The following is a 20268-nucleotide window of genomic DNA, read 5'->3' as shown; positions in this document are numbered from 1 at the left end:
ATACCTGTAAAGGTGGTTCATCAGTACCCATCCTGAACCATCAGCTGGAACATTGGAGTGACCCTGTACCCCTTCAATGACAGAGAGGAGGCCTGCCAGAGACAAAGGAAAAGGACCTCTAATTTTCTCTCCCAAAGAAGTAAGTGAATTTCTCAGGAAAGGCAGCTGATCCCGGATTGATTACCTTTCCCTAGAGGTTTGGGTCCTCTTAAAGGCCTCCGAGGGACTCATGCCACCTCTCAACTGATAAGAATTTTGCTGAGGCATTTTAAGGACATAAAAGGTGGAATTTGTGAGGTAACTACCCAGACAACCCTTGAAATGGGTTGGACAGAAGACCCATCCACACCTTCTCCTGGTCTAATAGAATATATAGAATCATCAGTGGGTGAAATCCAAGTCAGTCACAAATTCCTTTCCCTCCACTCCCATCACCTCACCCCCACCCTCTATCCAGGTAGAAATCAACATTCTGCTCTTCTGGAGCCCAGGAATTTTAAAGCCATTGTAGGTTATGTATTATATTACAACATCTTGAGTGTATATATAAACTGGGATAACTTTAAAATGAGCTAGGCTTTGTTACTTGGAATCAAGTTAATTCTCGTAAGCTACAGTATAAAGAAACTATAATAGCACACCCCAATATGGAGGAACAATAGAGGAACTTCATTCAGGGAACAGAGACTTAAATATTAGAAAGCACTGAATCAGGAAAGGCCAATTGTCCCAACAAGCCAAATGTTTGCACAGACCAGTTGCCAGCTACCTTATTGTGGTCCATACCCCACCATTGAATCCATGAGGGAGAATTCTTCAAAAAATGGTGCTCAGTAGTTAATCAAGGGTAAACTCAGAATATCTACCCACCCACCACCACACCCACCACCCAACCCCCTCCCCCACCCACGTATCGATCTTTCAACCCTGGATCTTTGCTTCCAATAGATTCCACTTTTCCAGTCTTTGCAATGATTGTGTTCCATGGAATATTTAATCATCTCTGTCTATATTTATCTCCAAAACCTTCAATTCCCTTCCCATCAGTTCTTTCTGAAGATCTTAGTCAAGCTACTTTTGCTTTGATCCTCGGTAAATTTTTTAATGTTTTTCATCTTTATCATCCCCCTGATTTCAGAATGGCATTCTTATTGATTGCAAGAAAATTCGATCCTTCATACATTCTCTGCATCTTCCATGTTACTCTCCTCCATAATATTGCAATTCCCAGTCAAATTAGGGCCCTGCTCTTTGGCACAGGAATAATTCAGGTTATCCCAGTACAAACTGAGTGAGGACAAATAATTTGTCTCTATTTCTTTTGCCTCCTGCATGTCCTTTGCACTGCCTGGAGGCATCTGGACCTCGAATGTCTTCTCAAACTTGGTATAGTCAACTCGGAATGCACCTTTTTCCAAGGAGATGCAGGACTCAAAGCGGTGGCCCCAGAGAATCTCATCTTCTTTATAGGAAGTCCTAGCTTGGCAGGTCATTCCTGTAAAGGAACACAAAATAAAGAGCTAACTCATCAATCATGGCTTTCGTTCTTTTGGTTCTTCATCTTACAGAGCAGTATAACCTGATTAGGTCATAAGAACATAATAGGAGCAGGAGTAGGCCATGCGCCCCCTGAAGCCTGCTCTGCCATTCAATAATATGGCTGATTTCCTACTTAACTCTACAATCCCACCCGCTCCCCATGTCCCTTAATTCCTTTAGTTTCCAATAACTTATCGATCTCAGTCTCAAATATACTCAACAACTGAGCATCCACATCTGTCTGGAGTAGAGAAATCCAAAGATTCACAGCCCTCTGAGTGAAGAAGAAATTTCTTCTCATCTCAGTCTTGAATGGCTGACCCCTTATCCTGAGACTTTGACCCCCCCCCCCCACACCTCCCCCCTCCCCCCGCCCCACCCCCTAGTTCTAGACCCTCCAGCCAGGGGAAACAGCCTCTCAGCATCTACTCTGTCAAGCCCGCTAGGAATTTTATACATTTCAATGAGCTCACCTCTCATTCTTCTAAACTCCAGAGAATATAGGCCCACACATGCCCTATATTGTATACCACAGAAGTTAAGAGGCAAGATGTAACAAACCTGTAGATTCTACTATGCCTTCCAGGATCACAATAATTTCAAACGGTTCCCTCCTCATTGACTCAGCACACATTTCCCAGAAGGGACTGCTCTCATCAATGATGTGGCTAATGGTCTGGGGTTCCACCAGGAAGAGACGGTCTCTCCCTGTATCGTAGCCAAGGTTAATTTCTGTTTGATCTAGAGGTATGAATTCTCCTTCTTTTGTTTGTCTGGATTTGATGAGCTTGGCTCTTAGTTTTGCATCAACCATGTGGCTTTCCCTTAGGTCTCCGATTCTAAACATCAAGCAAAGCCTCTGGTCCCTGTGCGATATCACTGCATTTTTACTAAATTTCAGAGTCTGGGCTCGCTTCTTGGGCCGTGAAATCTTCACAAACACGCAGCCCACCATCATGGCATCAATCATTGAACCAACGATGCATTGAGCTATGAGTAAAATGACACCTTCTGCACAATTAGAAGTCACCATGCGAGATCCATAACCAATTGTCCTTTGACTTTCAATAGATAACAGTAAGGCAGAAACGAAGCCATCCACATTGTCTAAGCAAGGTTTCCAATTAGCTTCACCTACATGGTTAAGGTCATCTCTAATGTATGCGTCCAGGAAGTACAAAGATCCAAATGTTGTCCAAGTCACAATGTAGCACATCATGAAGACAAAGAGAAACCACCGGTACTGCAAGTCCACTACTGTTGTGAAAATGTCAAACAGGAACTTGTGCTTCTCTTCAATGTGTCCAAGATTCACTTGGCATTTCCCATCTTTCATTACATAACGCTGTCGCTTCTGCTGATATGCAATATTGAAGAGTTGCCGGTTGTCATTCATCAGTTTGCACCGCTGTTTTGGGGATCCCGGAACAGATAAGATATTTCTTGCCGAAGCTCGTATATTCCGAGTATGATTTGGAAGATTGGGTAAGCTGCCAGCATGCCTTGGGTACCACCTCGTATTGATGTCTTGCAAAGTCGTGCCACTGGTCAATATCCGACGATGCCTGGGGCGCTCATCCACATCGATGGCTACACTTAACCTGTGCTTGGCAGTTGAATTGGGTGTAGGTAGCTGGCAATTTCTGGCTGGACTGGAACCTTGCTGCAGTGCTGAAGCATCGTTTGTTGTTTGCGTCTCACGGTTCTTCCAACCTACCACTGGCTTTAAGTTTGAAACAATGCTAGTTCTTCCAGAAGATGAGAAATTTCTATGTTGTGGAGATTTTGGAATCTCTTCTAATGAGGCTATCAACTTGGTTTCCGGCTGTAAGAGAGAAACTATTGAAATATTTTACATTTTTCTTATCAATTATCCTTCCCCACCCATCCCCATCTCCATTAAAAAAATTAAAGTAATTTTGAGTTTGAGTGATAATCAGTCGCCTGTCCATCATCTCTCCTGTTGACTTCAGTGGAAATGTGTAGATAGGGCAATTGATCCTATATTGCCAGTTTGATATTATTACCCTAATGTCATAAAACTAGGGACAATTGCAAAGGTCCTACTGACACCACTTAACTCAGATTAGACAAATGTTTCAACCTGAGGCTTTTAAAGTCTCAGTTATTGGCTGAACAAACTCATTCAAGCATCAGATGAAAACATTTTGGAGTCCACTAAAATGGTTTAATGTTTGCAACCTAAATTCCTCCATCTTCACTATGTTAAAATCAAGGATCATTGACTACTACTCTAGTTCTCCCTTTCCGAGCATCAAAAAACTGTAGAACTGTTTACCTTACATAGTCTCTGCTTTATCATATAACTGGGAGTCTTTTAAAACCCAAGCAAAGTATCACTTAATCACTGCTCCATACTGATCTTCTGTCCTCTTTTCCACCTTGTTTCTTTTTCCATTATGGGCCTTCTCACATTGGTAAAATGCTGGGAGCTTTCAGACCAATACCAATTTATTTTAAATTTCTCAAGCCAAATCTTAAGCAAACATAAGGTCAATGTGGAAACAGTAGTGGCTATCTATCCTTCTGATAAGTTTTAGGAAACCACGCACTGCTGTCTCTATTTAGCCATAAGTACAGTGTGTAAATCATAATGTTCTACACTGTGCAGTATGTACTCTTGAATCTAAGAATTAAGAAATTTCACATATTGGGCATTAATTTTAATCTGTCAAAGCTACCAGGGGTAAAATAATTCTTGGGCAGTGGAGCAAAATGGGTGATAGTGAATCGGAAGCCCACTTTAATCCACCCGATTTTCTTTTCCATCAACTTTGATTGAAAAGAGAATTGAAAGGGGTGGACAATGGTCTATCAATTTGCTATCATCCATCTTGAAGCTAATGCCCAAGATCAATTTCATCCCCACTTTGTGGAGGGAAGAGACAAGCAACTAGCAGAACTTTACAACGTCGCACAGGAAAAGATTTCTTTCTTCCCTTTGCTCTTCTGCTCTCCTGAAGATGCTGATTCTAGATAAGTACTACTCCATGAGTGTCCTCAAATACTCACTCAAATCAGTGTGCTTAGGCAGTGGAAATTGACATTCTATTTGCCCCTGACAAGCATCACAATCAAGCCTGATCCCCTCCTCACATACTCATACACATTCTTCCCGCAGTGAATGTTAGAAAGAGATCAGGAGCTGATTTTTTTTTTGCCTTCTCGAATGCAGGGTATTAAATGCCAGTTCCAAAGTGGCTCCTGCTCATAAAAACTAATTTAGGAGATTGGAGGTCAAGCCTTGAATTTTCTAATAGGCCTGGCTCAGCACCACGGCATACAGTGTCTTTACGGGAAGGCAAACACACTGCTTTTATTCACAAGTGCGTGCTTTTTGTTTTGGTCTGCTTACTCAACAATTTGTGTTAAAATTCAAAATGACTTTGTAATGAAAATGGTACACTACTTGTCCATCTGTTTCTCTCCCCAACAACAAATGCAACTCCCCTTTTAACTCAAGAAAACCAAGGATACTTGACCACCTTTACGGAAAACGTTCCGTATTGGCCCGTGTCCATTGGAAGCCTCGGGAGATATGCCAACATGTGCTTGCCCTGAGGAGTTTGGGCCGGAGGTATGGAGTTTCGGCACTTTTTGTGCTCCTTGTATTTTGTTGGTGTGGATCTGATGCGATGATAGGCATAGACCTCATTGGCCCTGTGCAGGTCCAAGCTACAGCTCATAGTGGTGGTTTTCATGATACTCCTTACTGCAGTGCACAAAGCAGAGGAAAACTTTCCAAAGATCTGTGCAAAAGAAGAAGCTTTCATTATTATTCTAAAGTCAACCACATAAAATGCATAATAGTTTGTCTGTTAAATTCTTTTTTAACTTAAAATCATCAGTTTTTCAATATGTTTTATTTCTCTATGTCTATTATAGTTTCAAGAGCATTAGGAAAGTTGGACCAATGGTATTCCCAGCACTGTCAAAGAGTCATTTGTGGCCATTTTGTCTTTCCTTACTGCCCTCTATAGATTCACGGTTGCTTTGTCTCTCTGGAATGCTACACATGCCTTTCCTGACTGTGAATAATCTGTGATTCATTGTTGTTCCCTTTTCTATGCCAAATAAAAGGCAAGGGAATTCTACCAAGAGGCTCTGTTATTTCAACATCCATTTAACAAGTGAGACAGCCCTCTTGAAATAGAGCCATTTAATAGAACTGTGCATCCTAGCACATTGTTTTTTTTTTCTGTGGGAAGAGTCTGATTTCCACTTGGTGACAGTCCCCAGATGTTTCATTGAGATATTGAGCCTACCGTGCAGTGAATATCAGACATGGACCCATGTGTTGCAGTATTCCTTAAGTATCCCATGAGGAAGGTTCTTTGAATTTGTATCTCCCTACAATTATTCATAGACCACACTGATCTAGACCATGTCTGGGATCTAGGCACTTTATTCTGTCATCCTGTAGATTCCACATAGCTCTACTGGACTCCCAGACGGATAAACCACAGGAGTAAATTGTGGATTATATGTAACAATTGGTCTCAAAGGTTACTAATGCAAAGCAAACAATTACATAGCAACTGCTTAGTGATGCCCTTTATTGCTACCTAATTATTGATCCTTGGCATAGGCTAGAATCTATCGTGTATGTTTATACTGAGATCTGGACTTGGAATTAAAACAGAATTTGGCATTCCAACCTATGCTTTATATAGGTTTCTATTGCTGTGCAGCTGTACTATCTACTTGTATTACCTTTAATATGTTAAAAGTACAGCATGCACTTCCTGTATCTGCCACAATTACTTCCTGCAAGTTGATGCACTGCGTGCTACCACTGACAAGTGAGTGCAATTACAGTGTAACGAGTTTACATAGGCAGTTTCCATTATAAATATGGACAGAGGAATTTATAACAGAAATATAAAAATAAGGACCGATGACATGTCTTTAAAATGTGGCCTGAAATACATTTACATTCCCTGATGCAATTATTCCTTTCCTTCCAAGCCCTCTTCACCTAAACACAACAACGACAGAAGTTCAAAAAGTAACAATGAAAATTAATTACAATTTTATCTATTTAATTTCCTTAGTCAAACACATGCCTTTCAGTGAGATAATTATTTACCAAATTATGCATTGTGGTCAATTATTTTAAAAGGTGTAGAGTTAATGTGTAGTTTAGTGCCTAACTCAAAGTGAAAGATGTCCTCGAAGCTGCAATGTTCCTTGAGTTAGTGAGGGAGGGGAAGTATGAACCCAGTGTGCTTGCAATGGCCATCTAATGACTCCCGGTAGAAAATATACATCTGTGGTGAGGGCTGGATGGGACTTGCATGTGATGCCCCCACACAGTTGCTTAATCTGCCAGCATTCACCGTGCATGCACATGTACAAAGAACAGCCACATGGCTAGGAAGTAGCCAGCAGTCATAAAAACTTAACACAGCAAGAGTCAGGGCCTTCAGGAGAGGAAGAAATTTAGAGACAAAATAAATTATTTTCTCTGCATGATGGTTGCTAAGCTAGACATTACTATTAATTAGACAAACATTAAACACATCTGTACGAAATTCCTCCATGATTTATTTTAACACAGGGGCAAACCTATTTAAAGTAAACAATTAATGTCACCATTAAAATTATGGACATAGCAATGTTTTTTGAACATGTTAAGTGCTTATTCACAAAAGTCATTCCTAAGTTGATATGACCATTGCCTGGTAGTAGGGTTCTCTCATTCAGTCTCAAATTAGCCACACAATTACTCATTTATTGTTCAGAATATGAAACATTAAATTATCCAATCAGAAGGCTATGTATGCGTGTTAAAGTGGTGCAGGGTATGTATAATTTTTGAACAAAAAGCTTTACAGATCACTGATCTTCCTTGTTTATCATCCAGGAATAATGGCTCTGTTTTTTCCTAATTGCTTTTCAAGGTGAGGAATTCTAATGACGACGAATGGAAAACTTTCCATTTCAGGTACCCAGTATCAGCACTAAGTGTTTCCAGGTCAGCTGGAGCATAGCCAGAGTAAAACTTCCTCTATTCTGTGCCAACAATGTGCCTCAAAACAACACCTTCTCTTGGAGCAGTGTGACAATTGTTTTCCAGTTTCAATACCTCACGGTCATGTACTCAAGGCAAGGAATTTAATTTACTCCCGTCTGATTGAAATTCACTTATAAAAGAACCAGGTTTCTAAGCACCAAGTGAGAGATTTCACTGCAAACATTACAGACTGCACAAGTGTTCCACACTATCATATTGTAACTTGCTTCTCATCAATCCCCACAAACATTCTATCTATACCACATTTTGCTTTACTGAGAAGTTTCAGGAGATACCTATTATGGTATGGTTGCCAGTCATGATACAATATGTAAATACTAGAATATAGGATTAGCTATACTTTATATGTGAGACAGGTATTTATACTCATCGAACTTACAAAGTGTGGTATAAAATGTTACTTTTCACAAATCATGTATACAAAGTATATCTTATTCTTTAAACAAAATACCTGTTGCAATTCAGTTCAACTTAAAACAAACTCTTGCGCATAAATCGCCTTTGGTGCTGCAAGACGAACCTGAACATACAAAGAAGGTTCTTGCAGTTTCCCTCCAGCCACTCACAGCAAAGAACCAAGCAGATGCAAGGCAAGAACAAAATCTCAATCCCAGTGTTTAGCCTGATACATCATCCATTGTCCAATAACAAATTTATTTTTTACCTATGTAGAATGTTTTTTTTTCCCAAATGGAGGTGTTGAGATCTGGAAGCTAGGATAATTGTTTCCAATCTCTCAGACAGAGGCTCCTTATTAATCTGCCTCAATGTCACACAGTATTACTTCAAGATGAGCTAATCAGAAAGGATGGGCCGAGGGAAGAAGACTACACAGACTTCACTGCTGGTGACTGACAGAGAGCCCTTACCCACAATTGTTCCTCAGAAGGTCTTCCTGGTAATCACTCTTGCCATCTTCAAGCTGTAACCTTAAATCAACCCATTGGTCAACGTTCAATTAAATTGCTCACAACACAAGGCATGTTAGTTTTTGTAAATCAAATTGCATATTACAAAGTTACAACACAGAAACAGGCCATTCAAAGCAATGTCGGAATTTATGCTCTATATGAGCCTCCGCCCACCCTTCTTCAACTAATCCCCAGCTGTATGGCACATATTCTACTTGACAATAAAAACAAGAAATGCTGGAACCACTCAGCAGGTCTGGCAGCATCTGTGGAAAGAGAAGAAGGGTCACTGACCTGAAACGTTAACTCTGCTTCTCTTTCCACAGACGCTGCCAGACCTGCTGAGTGGTTCCAGCATTTCTTGTTTTTATTTCAGATTTCCAGCATCCGCAGTATTTTGCTTTTATTCTACTTGACAAGCCTTTCTGTCCTGGTTGACAGATAGATATTATCTGTAATAGACACAGCCAAAGCAGAATGGGGCAAAGGGACTGGATGATACAATGGATTACACACTAGATATTCAATATTAGCATCTGGATTCAAAATCCAGCTTCTGCTGTTAGGATGAAATCTTCCATTGGCTAGAGGGCAATCTCAAATCAGATCTGACTGGGTGATGGTCCACAATCATTGCTTTATTATTGCACTCTGAGGTTCTGTTAGTTTTATTTCAGTGTAGTTAATTGCATGTGAAAGGTTTCTGGGACATGACAAGATTTTTTCTAAATGCAAATCTTTTTAAGTATTTATTATTGATTATATTTTTAATGAAATAATATACCTCATGTACACTGCATGTGAGGGCAAATGTTTTATTATCTCATCAACTTAATTTAGCAGTGTTTTCTCATCCTCAAATCTATATTTGAGGTAATGGATGATTAATATCCTATAAAACCTCAAGAGAAGGGCAATAGTGATATATAACAGTATTCTATAATACCTCCATATAAGGTCAATAAGGATAGATGACAATATCCTATATAAAAGCCCTACATCCTATGGCCTCTAAGTGAGATTGCCAAATTGTGCTAAATTAGGGGCAATTTTGTGCTCATGAGAAGATAGATTGAGACAGCTCAAATTCACTTTACACTGAAACCCAACATTCAGCAGACTTTCATATCAGCAGTCTGAGCTTGATTTGATGTCTCATACAAGAGGTTTAAAAAAAGAAAGACTTGCATTTATATAGTGCCTTTCATGACCACCAGTCGTCTCAAAGAGTTTTGCAGCCAATGAAGTACTTATTTTTGAAGTGAAGTCGCTGTTGTAATGCAGGTGAAGGGCTAATGTAACACCAACTGCCCCTCCAGCAGTCCTTTCCAAACTTCCAGGCCCTCAAAGTTCAAATGGGACAAAGCAGTCAGAACTGAAGAACTCAGGAGGTCCCACTGGCCATGCTTTGGACGTTTTTGCCTTAACGATGTTGCCCCCAGTTACTGCTGCAAGTCATTATACTGCCCTATGGGAAAGCCATGGATGCTTTGTATGACAGATGCTGGAAGAGAACGAGCTTCAATAAGGGACATACCAGCAATTAGAATGAGCTGGAGCAACACTGGGCCAACTAAATTCATTATGTCACTAAAGGCTAATCCCTGTTGTTGACTTCATTGGATCACAATAGACCATTAGCTACTAATGTTATAAAGATTCTTTGTCAGTATTTGGTATGCATATGGTATCTGTGATAAATTTGAATTGGTGGACGTGGCTGTGCAGATTTTATTGTACTGTCTCTACTAAATCAGATTGTTGAAATGTTTAGATCACAGTGACATTGAGGCACTCGCTAATCCTTCTCACTGCACTGGTTCACACTTGAATGCTTCTTTCCTCCCCTATCTACTGTTCACACTCACACTCACTTCTCCCCTACCCACCATTCACACTCACTCCTCCCTTACCCACCGTTGACACTCGCTCCTCCCCTACCCGCAATTCACACTCACTCCACCCCTACCCAACATTCACACTCACTCCTCCCCACCCACTGTTCACACTCACTCCTCCTACCCGCAGTTCACACTCACTCCTCCCCTACCCACTGTTCACGTTCAGTCCTCCCCTACCTGCAGATAACATTGCATTTTGGAAGGTCTAATGCAGGTGGGAAGTATACAGTAAATGGCAGAACCCTTAGGAGTATTGATAGGCAGAGAGATCTGGGCGTACAGGTCCACAGGTCACTGAAAGTGGCAACGTAGGTAGATAAGGTAGTCAAGAAGGCATACGGCATGCTTGCCTTCATCGGTCGGGGCATAGAGTATAGAAATTGGCAAGTCGTGCTGCAGCTGTACAGAACTTTAGCTAGGCCACATTTAGAATATTGCGTGCAATTCTGGTCGCCACACTACCAGAAGGATGTGGAGGCTTTGGAGAGGGTACAGAAGAGGTTTACCAGGATGTTGCCTGGTCTGGAGGGCATTAGCTATGAGGAGAGGTTGGATAAACTTGGATTGTTTTCACTGCAACGACGGAGGTGGAGGGGTGACATGATAGAGGTTTACAAAGTTATGAGCGGCATGGACAGAGTGGATAGTCAGAAGCTTTTTCCCAGGGTGGAAGAGTCAGTTACTAGGGGACATGGGTTTAAGGTGAGAGGGGCAAAGTTTAGAGGGGATGTGCGAGGCAAGTTCTTTACTCAGAGGGTGGTGAGTGCCTGGAATTTGCTGCCGGGGGAGGTGGTGGAAGCAGGTACGATAATGATGTTTAAGAGGCATCTTGACAAATACATGAATAGGATGGGAATAGAGGGATACGGTCCCCGGAAGTGCAGAAGGTTTTCGTTTAGGCAGGCATCAAGATCGGCGTAGGTTTGGAGGGCCGAATGGCCTGTTCCTGTGCTGTACTGTTCTTTGTTCTTTGTTCTTTTCTTCATTCCTCTAGTTCAAGCTGGCATTCTCAGTCTCCCACACCCCCATCCCCATTGTTACCTGGCATTATTCTCTCCAATCCCCCGCTATATGGAAACACTATGCTCACCCTGCCCCAGTTCAGGCTGCATTCTTCACCCTGTCCCTGCCCAGTACATGAAGGCTTCTTTCTCCAGTTCTCCCCATCCAGTTCACTCTAATATGTTTCTCCCTGCTTATATTATTTTCAAACATTTTCAGTCTTGTTATCTTGTTTTCAACCGCCCTCAAGGTCTGTGGCTTGGTGTTTGTCAATAGTTCATTATTTTCAACTCATAGCTGTGACCTCCATGTTTCCTTTGGAAGCATGTGCAATTTTTACAGTGGGATTTAATACTTTCCATGTGTTCAGATTTACTGAAACTTAATTTGAGTTAATGTGATTCATAATAACCATGTTTCTGTAATGATATACAACGGTAGTTTTGTACCAACATTGACACTACCTTATTGTATTTCTGCAATATTTTGTGAATATGAGTGATCAGTAATTCACTACACATTTCATGGTTACAAAGCAGCTGCAGTAATCCACCTCAAAATGTTATCAAGTGAATTTTTTTTTAATTCATTCATGGGAAGTGGGTGTCACTGGCTATGCCAGCATTTATTGCCCATCCCTAATTGCCTTTGAGAAGGTGGTGGTGAGCTGCCTTCTTGAACCACTGCAGTCCATGTGAGGTAGGTACACCCACAGTGCTGTTAGGAAGGGAGTTCCAGGATTTTGACCCAGCGACAGTGAAGGAACGGCAATATAGTTCCAAGTCAGGATGGTTTGTGACTTGGAAGTTAGTCAGGACTTTGTTTTAAAAGGCACGGTTCCACGCAAATATATACATATACATAATCACGAACATACACATACTGTCTCAGCGGCACAGTGGCGCAGTGGTTAGCACTGCAGCCTCACAGCTCCAGGAACCCAGGTTCGATTCTGGGTACTTCCTGTGTGGAGTTTGCAAGTTCTCCCTGTGTCTGCGTGGGTTTTCTCCGGGTGCTCCGGTTTCCTCCCACAAGCCAAAAGACTTGCAGGTTGGTAGGTAAATTGGCCATTAAAAATTGTCACTAGTATAGGTAGTTGGTCGGGAAATATAGGGACAGGTGGGGCTGTTTGGTAGGAATATGGGATTAGTGTAGGATTAGTATAAATGGGTGGTTGATGGTCGGCACAGACTCGGTGGGCCGAAGGGCCTGTTTCAGTGCTGTATCTCTAATCTATCACATATCCTGCGCAATATCATAGATGCTTACACACACAGAGTCACACATTTTGAAGAGGCTTTCGATGGAAAGGCAAATTTGGAGAACTTAATGAGAGAATTCTGCAATGCTGTGATGACTGAAGGTATCATTGATAGTGGAGCAGGGGTGAGCAGGGGTGGGCAGGGTGAAGACATGCAGTCGGCCAGATTCAGAAGAGAAGATTAAAAAGTCATAAATAAAAGCAAGAAATGCTGGAAACACTCAGCAGGTCTGACAGCATCTGTGGAGAGAGAAGCAGAGTTAACGTTTCAGGTCAGTGACCCTTCTTCAGAACCCTTCTGTTCTGAAGAAGGGTCACTGACCTGAAACGTTAACTCTGCTTCTCTCTCCACAGATGCTGCCAGACCTGCTGAGTGTTGCCAGCATTTCTGGTTTTTATTTCAGATTTCCAGCATCCGCAGTATTTTGCTTTTAAATTAAAAAGTCATAGTTGTGTTGGGAAGTTTGTGGAACAATACTTGATCTCGCATAATTGTGGTATTTTCAGAGCTCAAGAATTGATAATAATATATAGTCTTTTTTAAAATTATATGCATGCATTTGTTGCAATTTTGACAACTGTTGCTTTAAGCACCACACTTAAACATATGAATATGCAGTTACTTTAGAAGGAATTTTAACTCTCAGATCATCAGCCGGTGGAATCAAAGGGTAGATTATCCAAGAGATGTGACGATAGGCCAGGGTTATTTTAATGGTTTGGCCTTATTTAAATGCAACTGACAAACTGTCCAGCACAAAGAAGTGGCCAGAGGCAGCTTGGCAGGTTCCCAATCTTGCAATCACTGGTGGGCACCTGGCTGGCAATTGGGTAAGACATCATGGGTGGGGAGCGGGGAGCTTGGGCTGGCAGCTACACAAGCTGTTTTTGTGTGAGTTGGAGGAACATTCCTGTGCCTCATGACCCCACAAATTTAACCTTTGAACTTGCCCTTTGGTGCCTCTGTTGGATGAGCGGAACTAGTGGCGGAACCAAAGAAGGGGGGGGCGTTGGTGTCAGGAGAGGTTATGACTTGACAAACGCCACTCCTTAATCATTTGGAAGTCAACCATCGTGGCTTTATATGCTGCCTCCATCTTCTGCCTCCATTTTTAGCCAGCAGGTCTGCATGGTTCCCGGCTCGGCCTTTTGATTCTCCGATTCCCAGTGGTTCCCCAAGTCGGTCAAACTCAAGTTGGACGACCGCCGCACCCCCACAAACCCAACATGTTAGCCAAACCTAGCTTGGTGACCAGGTGAAGCATCCATGACATTGTTCCTCTCAGTAGACAGTTGAAATCCTCTGAATAGGACCCTGTTTTGCACACATTCAGGAGACTTGACATCTCTATGGCTTCAATACAGCTACAGGATGGAAACAAAGCAGTAGGACTACTGCTTGGACATTAACTCACATTATGCCCAGTTTCCACCAGACAGAGGGAGTTAAAATCCACCCTCACCCACCCCACCGCACCACCCCCCGCCTCGGCCTTATATGTTTAACAGAATGACTTTTTTCAAAAATGTCAGGCAAGCATTAATTTTCCAGTACCCAACTCATCCCATAAATATTGGAATACCACAGCAAATAAAACAGCAATGATTTTATTTAGTTTGAATGAAAATATAAAGCACAGCAATCAACGGTTTATCAAATCACCAAAAACTTGTTACAGAATGTTACAAAGTGATTTCTTTGACAAATTGTATTTCGAAGAATAATCCATTGGCTCTTGTAGCTCTGGTTTTCTTGCTGTTACTTTAGTGACATCAACTGTTTTTTTTCTCCCCAATTTGCTCTGCTCCTCTGCTAAAGGCAGTGACTCATCCTGAGGGCCTGTTCCATTGGCATTGGCAGGCCTCCAGTACTTTGTCAAAATAACTGTTTTACATAGGTGAATCTACTTAATGGAGTGTGTTTTTAGAGACTTCACTCCAGGGGCACTGAGAACTGGATTTGCTGGTCTCAGTGACTAATACTCTGATTCGTGCCCCTGGTGTGTGAGTCTCCATGCCAGGAGCATTGTCTCCAAATATCTACTCCACAGAATGTTTGCCGGCTATGTGATTACAGAGCATCATATTTAACTCAATCCTGTTATCTCCACAAGCCCACCTTGAAGAGTGAGGACTTGACTAAACCTTCCTGCCCTAGCCCAAGGGAGGGTATCATTGTAGATTTTCCCTGCCCAGCCCCTTCTACCCTCATACCCATTATCCCAGTTGAGACCACTGTTTACCTTAGCGCCAAGAAGGGAATGCCCTGAGGTTTGGTGAAGGTGCAGGCTGAATTACTTCAACCACTTTTATTCTTTTGGGATCCCAGACACAATCCTCCTCCAGACCACTTCGTACCATCCCACAGTTTGGAGGACACCAGGCAGTGTCAAACCCACGAGAATGCCATGTCTTCTGGAGTGGGTGCCCTTGGTAATCTATCCTTATGACCTTTCCCACATTAACTCTTAATTTAAGCACAACCCTCTCGCTTTCAGGCAATTCCACTGGATATCTGCTGGCTTTCTGAATGTCCCTACTGACATAGACTCCAGGGCCCAGCATACCACACTCAGATTGTTTGAAACCAATTCTTGGATTACAAATGGATCTTGCATTTTGGGCACTGGTTCCATGGTACATCACATAGATCCTGCAGTCCTCTGGTGTTGCACAGCTTTGAAGACATGCTGGAATAAAACCAGGTGCATCCTCTTCAGCCCAAATACCTCTGTATGCGTATGCCATGGTAATCAGGTGAACTTGTCAACTTGACCTTTGACAAAAGCAAGGAAAAATAAATGCAGAAGAAGACATATGAATTCTATACTGAGTCCTTCAGCAATATCAGATCAAATTTCTCTCATGCTGTTAGTCCTCACTGGTGAACTCCTCTTATGGCTCATTGTGTCCATGCACTGCCTGGCACTTACACTTAAAAATGCATCTACATAGAGCAGGAAAGAGCATGGTCTCAGTGAACAATACTCTGATTCGTGCCCCTGGCTTGAAAGTCTCCATGCCAGGAGCAGAGTCTCCGGTACTACCTTCACACTTTCCCCTCCTTCCCAGAACTGCGACAGGATTCCCCTTGTCCTCACTTTCCACCCAACCAGCCTCCATATCCAAAGTATCATCCTCCGCCATTTCCGCCACCTCCAGCGTGATACCACTACCAAACACATTTTCCCCTGCCCTCCCCTGTCAGCATTCCGAAGGGATTGTTCTCTCTGCGACACCCTGGTCCCTCTTCCATTACCCCCACCACCTCGTCCCCTTCCCATGTCACCTTCCCCTGCAATCACAGGAGGTATAATACCTGCCCATTTACCTCCTATCTCCTCACTATCCGAGCCCCCAAGCACTCATTTCAGGTGAAGCAGTGATTTAATTGTACTTCTTTCAATTTAGTACACTGTATTCGCTGCTCACAATGTGGTCTCCTCTACAATGGGGGACCAAACGCAGACTGGGTGACTGATTTGCGGAAGTGCTCCGCTCAGTCCGAAAGCATGACCCTAAGCATCCAGTTGCTGGCCATTTCAACACTCCCCCCAGCTCTCATGCCCACATCTCTCTCCTGGGATCACTACAGTGTTCCAGTGAACATCAACGCAAACTTGAGGAATAGCATCTCATTTACCGATTAGGCACGCTACAGCCTGCTGGACTGAACATTGAGTTCAATAATTTCAGAGCATGACGGACCCCACGTTTTATTTTTATTTTTAGTTCTTTTTTCTTTTTTATGTGTTTATTTTGTTTTAGTTTGTTTAGTTTGTTTCTAATGTGCCTACCAACTGTTTTTTCATATTTGTGCTTCGGGCCGGGCTGTTCAGTTTTCTGTCAATTAACACCCTCTCTGTACTAACGCTTTGTCTTTCACCACACCATTAACATACCATTTACCTTTTCTCCATGACCTTCTGGTCAGTTATTCTCTGTGACCTTGTCCTATCAACACCTTCTCTTTTGTTGTCTCTTGCCCCACCCCACATTACTTGTTTAAAAGCTATTATATTTCTGGGTCTGCCAATTTTGATGAAGGGTCATTGACCCAAAACGTTAACTCTGCTTCTCTCTCCACAGATGCTGCCAGACCTGCTGAGTATTTCCAGCATTTCTTGTTTTTATTTTATGAAAGAACATGGGTTTGATCCCAAAACTGTGCGGAGTTAACTAGCTGACCTCCACTTTTGGGGTGCTCATTGCACTGGATAAGGCAAAAAACTGCTGAGCTTTCTGCTTTTGATCACTGTTTGTTTACACCTGTTTGCACCCCATGGATGTCCGGTAAGGTCAGGTTTTAGTTTGACTGTTATAAAAACAGAAAGTGGTGGAAATACTCAGAGGGTCTGGCAGCATCTGTGGAGAGAGAAGCAGAACTGGCAAAGTTTAGAAAAGAATTAGGTTTTAAGCAAGTGATGGGGAGGGAGTGGGGAAGAGAACAAAGGGGAAGGTGTTTGATAGGGCAGAGGGCAGGAGAGATTAAATAACAAAGTTGTCCTGGGACAAAGGCAAAGAGTGCGTTAATGCTTGTGGTGAAAGACAAAGCATTAGTCCAGAGAGAGTGAACATTGAGAATAATGAGCATCTCTGACTACAAGAAACGCAGGCACACGGTTAAAAATAAAATAAAATATAAAAAAGGCCAGTCATGCTCTGAAGTTCTGAAATAAAAACAAAAAATGCTGGAAATACTACTTATTTTAGTTTGACTGTGATGCCCCAGCAGCAGAATATCCTGCCCGATGTCTACTGTCAACGCTCACACATAAAGAATCGTCACTCGGGCGAGGACATTGAAGCATGCCAGCACCACAGAAGTGGGCACAATCGAGGGGAAATAAATGAAATGGTGATCTTGAAAAGCATTGAGGTGCTGTACAAGGCATCGTGATACTTCCCTCACCATCACCGGCACAACACAGCAGGTCATCTGAGTAAGTGTTTTATATTGTGCTTTAACCCCATCTTACCATTACCCCTCTCTCCTGCTTTCAGTGCCTTCCCTGGTAACTGATCTCACAACTCCTACCATCCTCGGTCTGAAAAAATGGCACCAATTCATATCATCCTCTGCACTTTCTTATTTTAGGCTTGTGGTACATTGTTGAAAAGAAAATTGGATGAATTATGGGTATATTATAGCCAGCAATCGCAGTCTCCTTTCTCTGCAGGGAATAAGTTTGTTTCTGTAACATTGGAGGTGAAATCCTCCTGCAGCAATGAATAGGCGATTTGCTTCTTCTTCTACACAATGAAATCATGGATTTGAAACTTGATTTTCCAATTGTTCAGTTACTATTTGCAGGTGAAAAACTGGTGTCTTCTTATTTTTCATTAAAATTCATCCTTGTCCCTCATTACAATTCACTAATAATGCCCCAAATTTTACACAGCACTCGAAATGTAGTTGCACCAACAAGTTAGACAGAGCTCTGGTATTTAAGGAAGTTGCAGAGAATTCTGAGAAATAGTTTTCCATGGAACAGGTAAGGAAAAGGTTGACATTTTCTACATGGCTGATAAATTTTGTTATGTAAAACTTCAATCCCTAATCTACTGACATCAATGAGAAAACATGAGAAAGAAAGTATTGCTCAGATCAACTGGACATTCCTTTGAACTGACTGAGAAGATGTTTGCATTGATGTCTGCACAAATCTTGAAAGCAAGCCTCAAAGGATGAATTTAGTACTGATCGCTTCACAAGGTGGGGCAAAAGAATGAATTAGAAAGTGAAAAACAAATGGTAAGAAGTGAACGGATTCTTACACTGACATTACCTACAAGTCGTGAGTCACTGTGATTTACAGTTCGGCCAAGATTGAAGGCTAGCCAACTTCTCAGTATCTGTAATTAGTAATAATTACACCAAGTTTGTGAGACACTTGACTCATTGTAAAACCTACTTTATACTTGTCTCTATTCTATTGGTCAAATTAGGAAACACAAGAAATATATATCAAGTAAAGTTTAATAGCATGACATGACATAACTTCAAAATATACAAGTCAAAATATAACTTCAACATCTTTTCCAAAAGAAATCTGAGTTCAGTACTGCGGGCAGTGCTCCTAAACTGTGCACATCCTTGGCTGTGCAGTAATCTGGAACGTACCACACAGTGGAGCAAACAGGCCACGTACAACCAGCGTTCTGTTTAAGATGCATGCGTGCGCAGCAACCCAACAGTCAAGACATACCGCGCAGTACAACGAACAGGCCACGCACAATGGAGGAAAATTAGGGGGAACACTGGCTGCAAGTCTGTAATAGCAAATATGTTTCAGGAAAAGACCATTAGCCCTGATAGATAAATGCTTTCTCAGGGATTAAACCCTCCTACCAACCTTTTAACCCCATCTTACCATTACCTCTCTCTCCTGCTTTCAGTGCCTTGCCTGGTAACTGATCTCACAACTCCTACCATCCTCGGTCTGAAAAAATGGCACCAAGTTCATTTCATCCTCTGAACTTTCTTATTTTAAACTTGTGATCCTTCAACATACTTAACAATTTACCGACATAAACTTTGTCAAGCGATTTCATGAATTGAAGGCTTCAATTCTCTTAGCACGAAGTCTCCTTCCCCAAGAAAACAAGACTGAGAATCTTAAAATTTCTGAACTGTTAAAACCCCAAGGGACAGAATTATTTTTGTTGTTCTCCTCTGTATTCTGTCATCATTACTAAGTTAACAAAACACCAAACACTACTCTAGATTGGGTTTGTCTCATATCATAATTTTGTCATAGAATCAAAGAATTTACAGTGCAGAATGAGCCTCTTTGGCCCTTTCCTGCTTGTGCTGGCCCTTTAAAAAAGCTATCCAATTAGACCCACTCCCCTGCTCTTTCCCGATAGTCATGCATTCTTTTCCGTTTCATGTTTATGCCCAAATTCCCTTTTAAAAGTTACCGTTGAATCTGCTTTCACCATCCCTTCAGGCAGTGCTTTCCAGATCTTAACAACTCACTTCGTAAAGAAATGTTCTCTCCATATTCCTTCTAGTTCTTAGTGTGAACTGAACTGTAGACAGTTTTTTGGCACTCACCTCTTCACTAGGACAGGAACTCTGCAGTCGGGCGAGCACACATCTGGACTTTATAAACAACTTCTCAAAGTTTCAGTTTCATTTCCTCCAAACAACGATATCCTTGCGTGTCAGTGGTTGAGAGAAGATTTAATCAAGGTATCTCAAATCAAGCCAACACCCTGAATCTATTTTACAGTTTATTGTCAGTTACGGACTCCTCCACCACCACCACCCCCTCAATTGCCCGCACCTCCCAAAAATACATCAAAATCTTTTTCCTTCAGATTTGCAGCATTCATGTTTTCCCATTGATTGCTAATAATTTTCATTGCATTTGATCAATTTAGTTGCAATCCTTAAACAATCAGAGATTGGGATTAAACAACAAATTATGTCAATTATTACCCCTGGTCTTTTAGCCAGAGGTTATCCATAGTAGACTGGAGTAAACATAATGAGGAGCTGTGACATGATTTGTAACCCAAGAGCAGAGCTGTGGAATAGTGTGGGTCAAGGGGAAAATAAAGGAACTTGTATTTATATAGCGACGTCAA

The 20268-nt window shown here is 41.8% G+C and overlaps 1 protein-coding gene across 1 annotated transcript; it reads right to left on the bottom strand.

The window, feature by feature from the left end:
* Nucleotides 1-1175: 1175 nt before the first annotated feature.
* On the bottom strand, nucleotides 1176-19726 carry LOC137381570 (G protein-activated inward rectifier potassium channel 3-like). Its single transcript, XM_068054262.1, has 4 exons — nucleotides 19655-19726; nucleotides 5046-5309; nucleotides 2101-3364; nucleotides 1176-1495 (listed from the first exon to the last, which is right to left on the bottom strand). The coding sequence occupies exons 1-4, from the start codon at nucleotides 19676-19678 to the stop codon at nucleotides 1176-1178; spliced, it is 1872 nt and encodes a 623-aa protein (XP_067910363.1). The 5' UTR covers nucleotides 19679-19726.
* Nucleotides 19727-20268: the final 542 nt, after the last annotated feature.

Source organism: Heterodontus francisci, chromosome 22, assembly GCF_036365525.1.
Source record: "Heterodontus francisci isolate sHetFra1 chromosome 22, sHetFra1.hap1, whole genome shotgun sequence".
NCBI lineage: Eukaryota > Metazoa > Chordata > Chondrichthyes > Heterodontiformes > Heterodontidae > Heterodontus > Heterodontus francisci.
The sequence above is the reverse complement of the archived record's forward strand: the minus strand, read 5'-3'. Positions and strand labels throughout refer to the sequence as shown.

What these genes read in the sequence shown, in the direction of transcription:
- LOC137381570 (XM_068054262.1), bottom strand. Translation starts at nt 19,678, where the DNA reads ATGGAGAGAACATTTCTTTACGAA. An exon ending in ACGGAACGTTTTCCGTAAAG is followed by an intron (nt 3,365 to 5,045) that starts GTGGTCAAGTAT and finishes TCTCTCTTACAG; the next exon opens with CCGGAAACCAAGTTGATAGC. An exon ending in AGGCATAGTAGAATCTACAG is followed by an intron (nt 1,496 to 2,100) that starts GTTTGTTACATC and finishes GTTCCTTTACAG; the next exon opens with GAATGACCTGCCAAGCTAGG.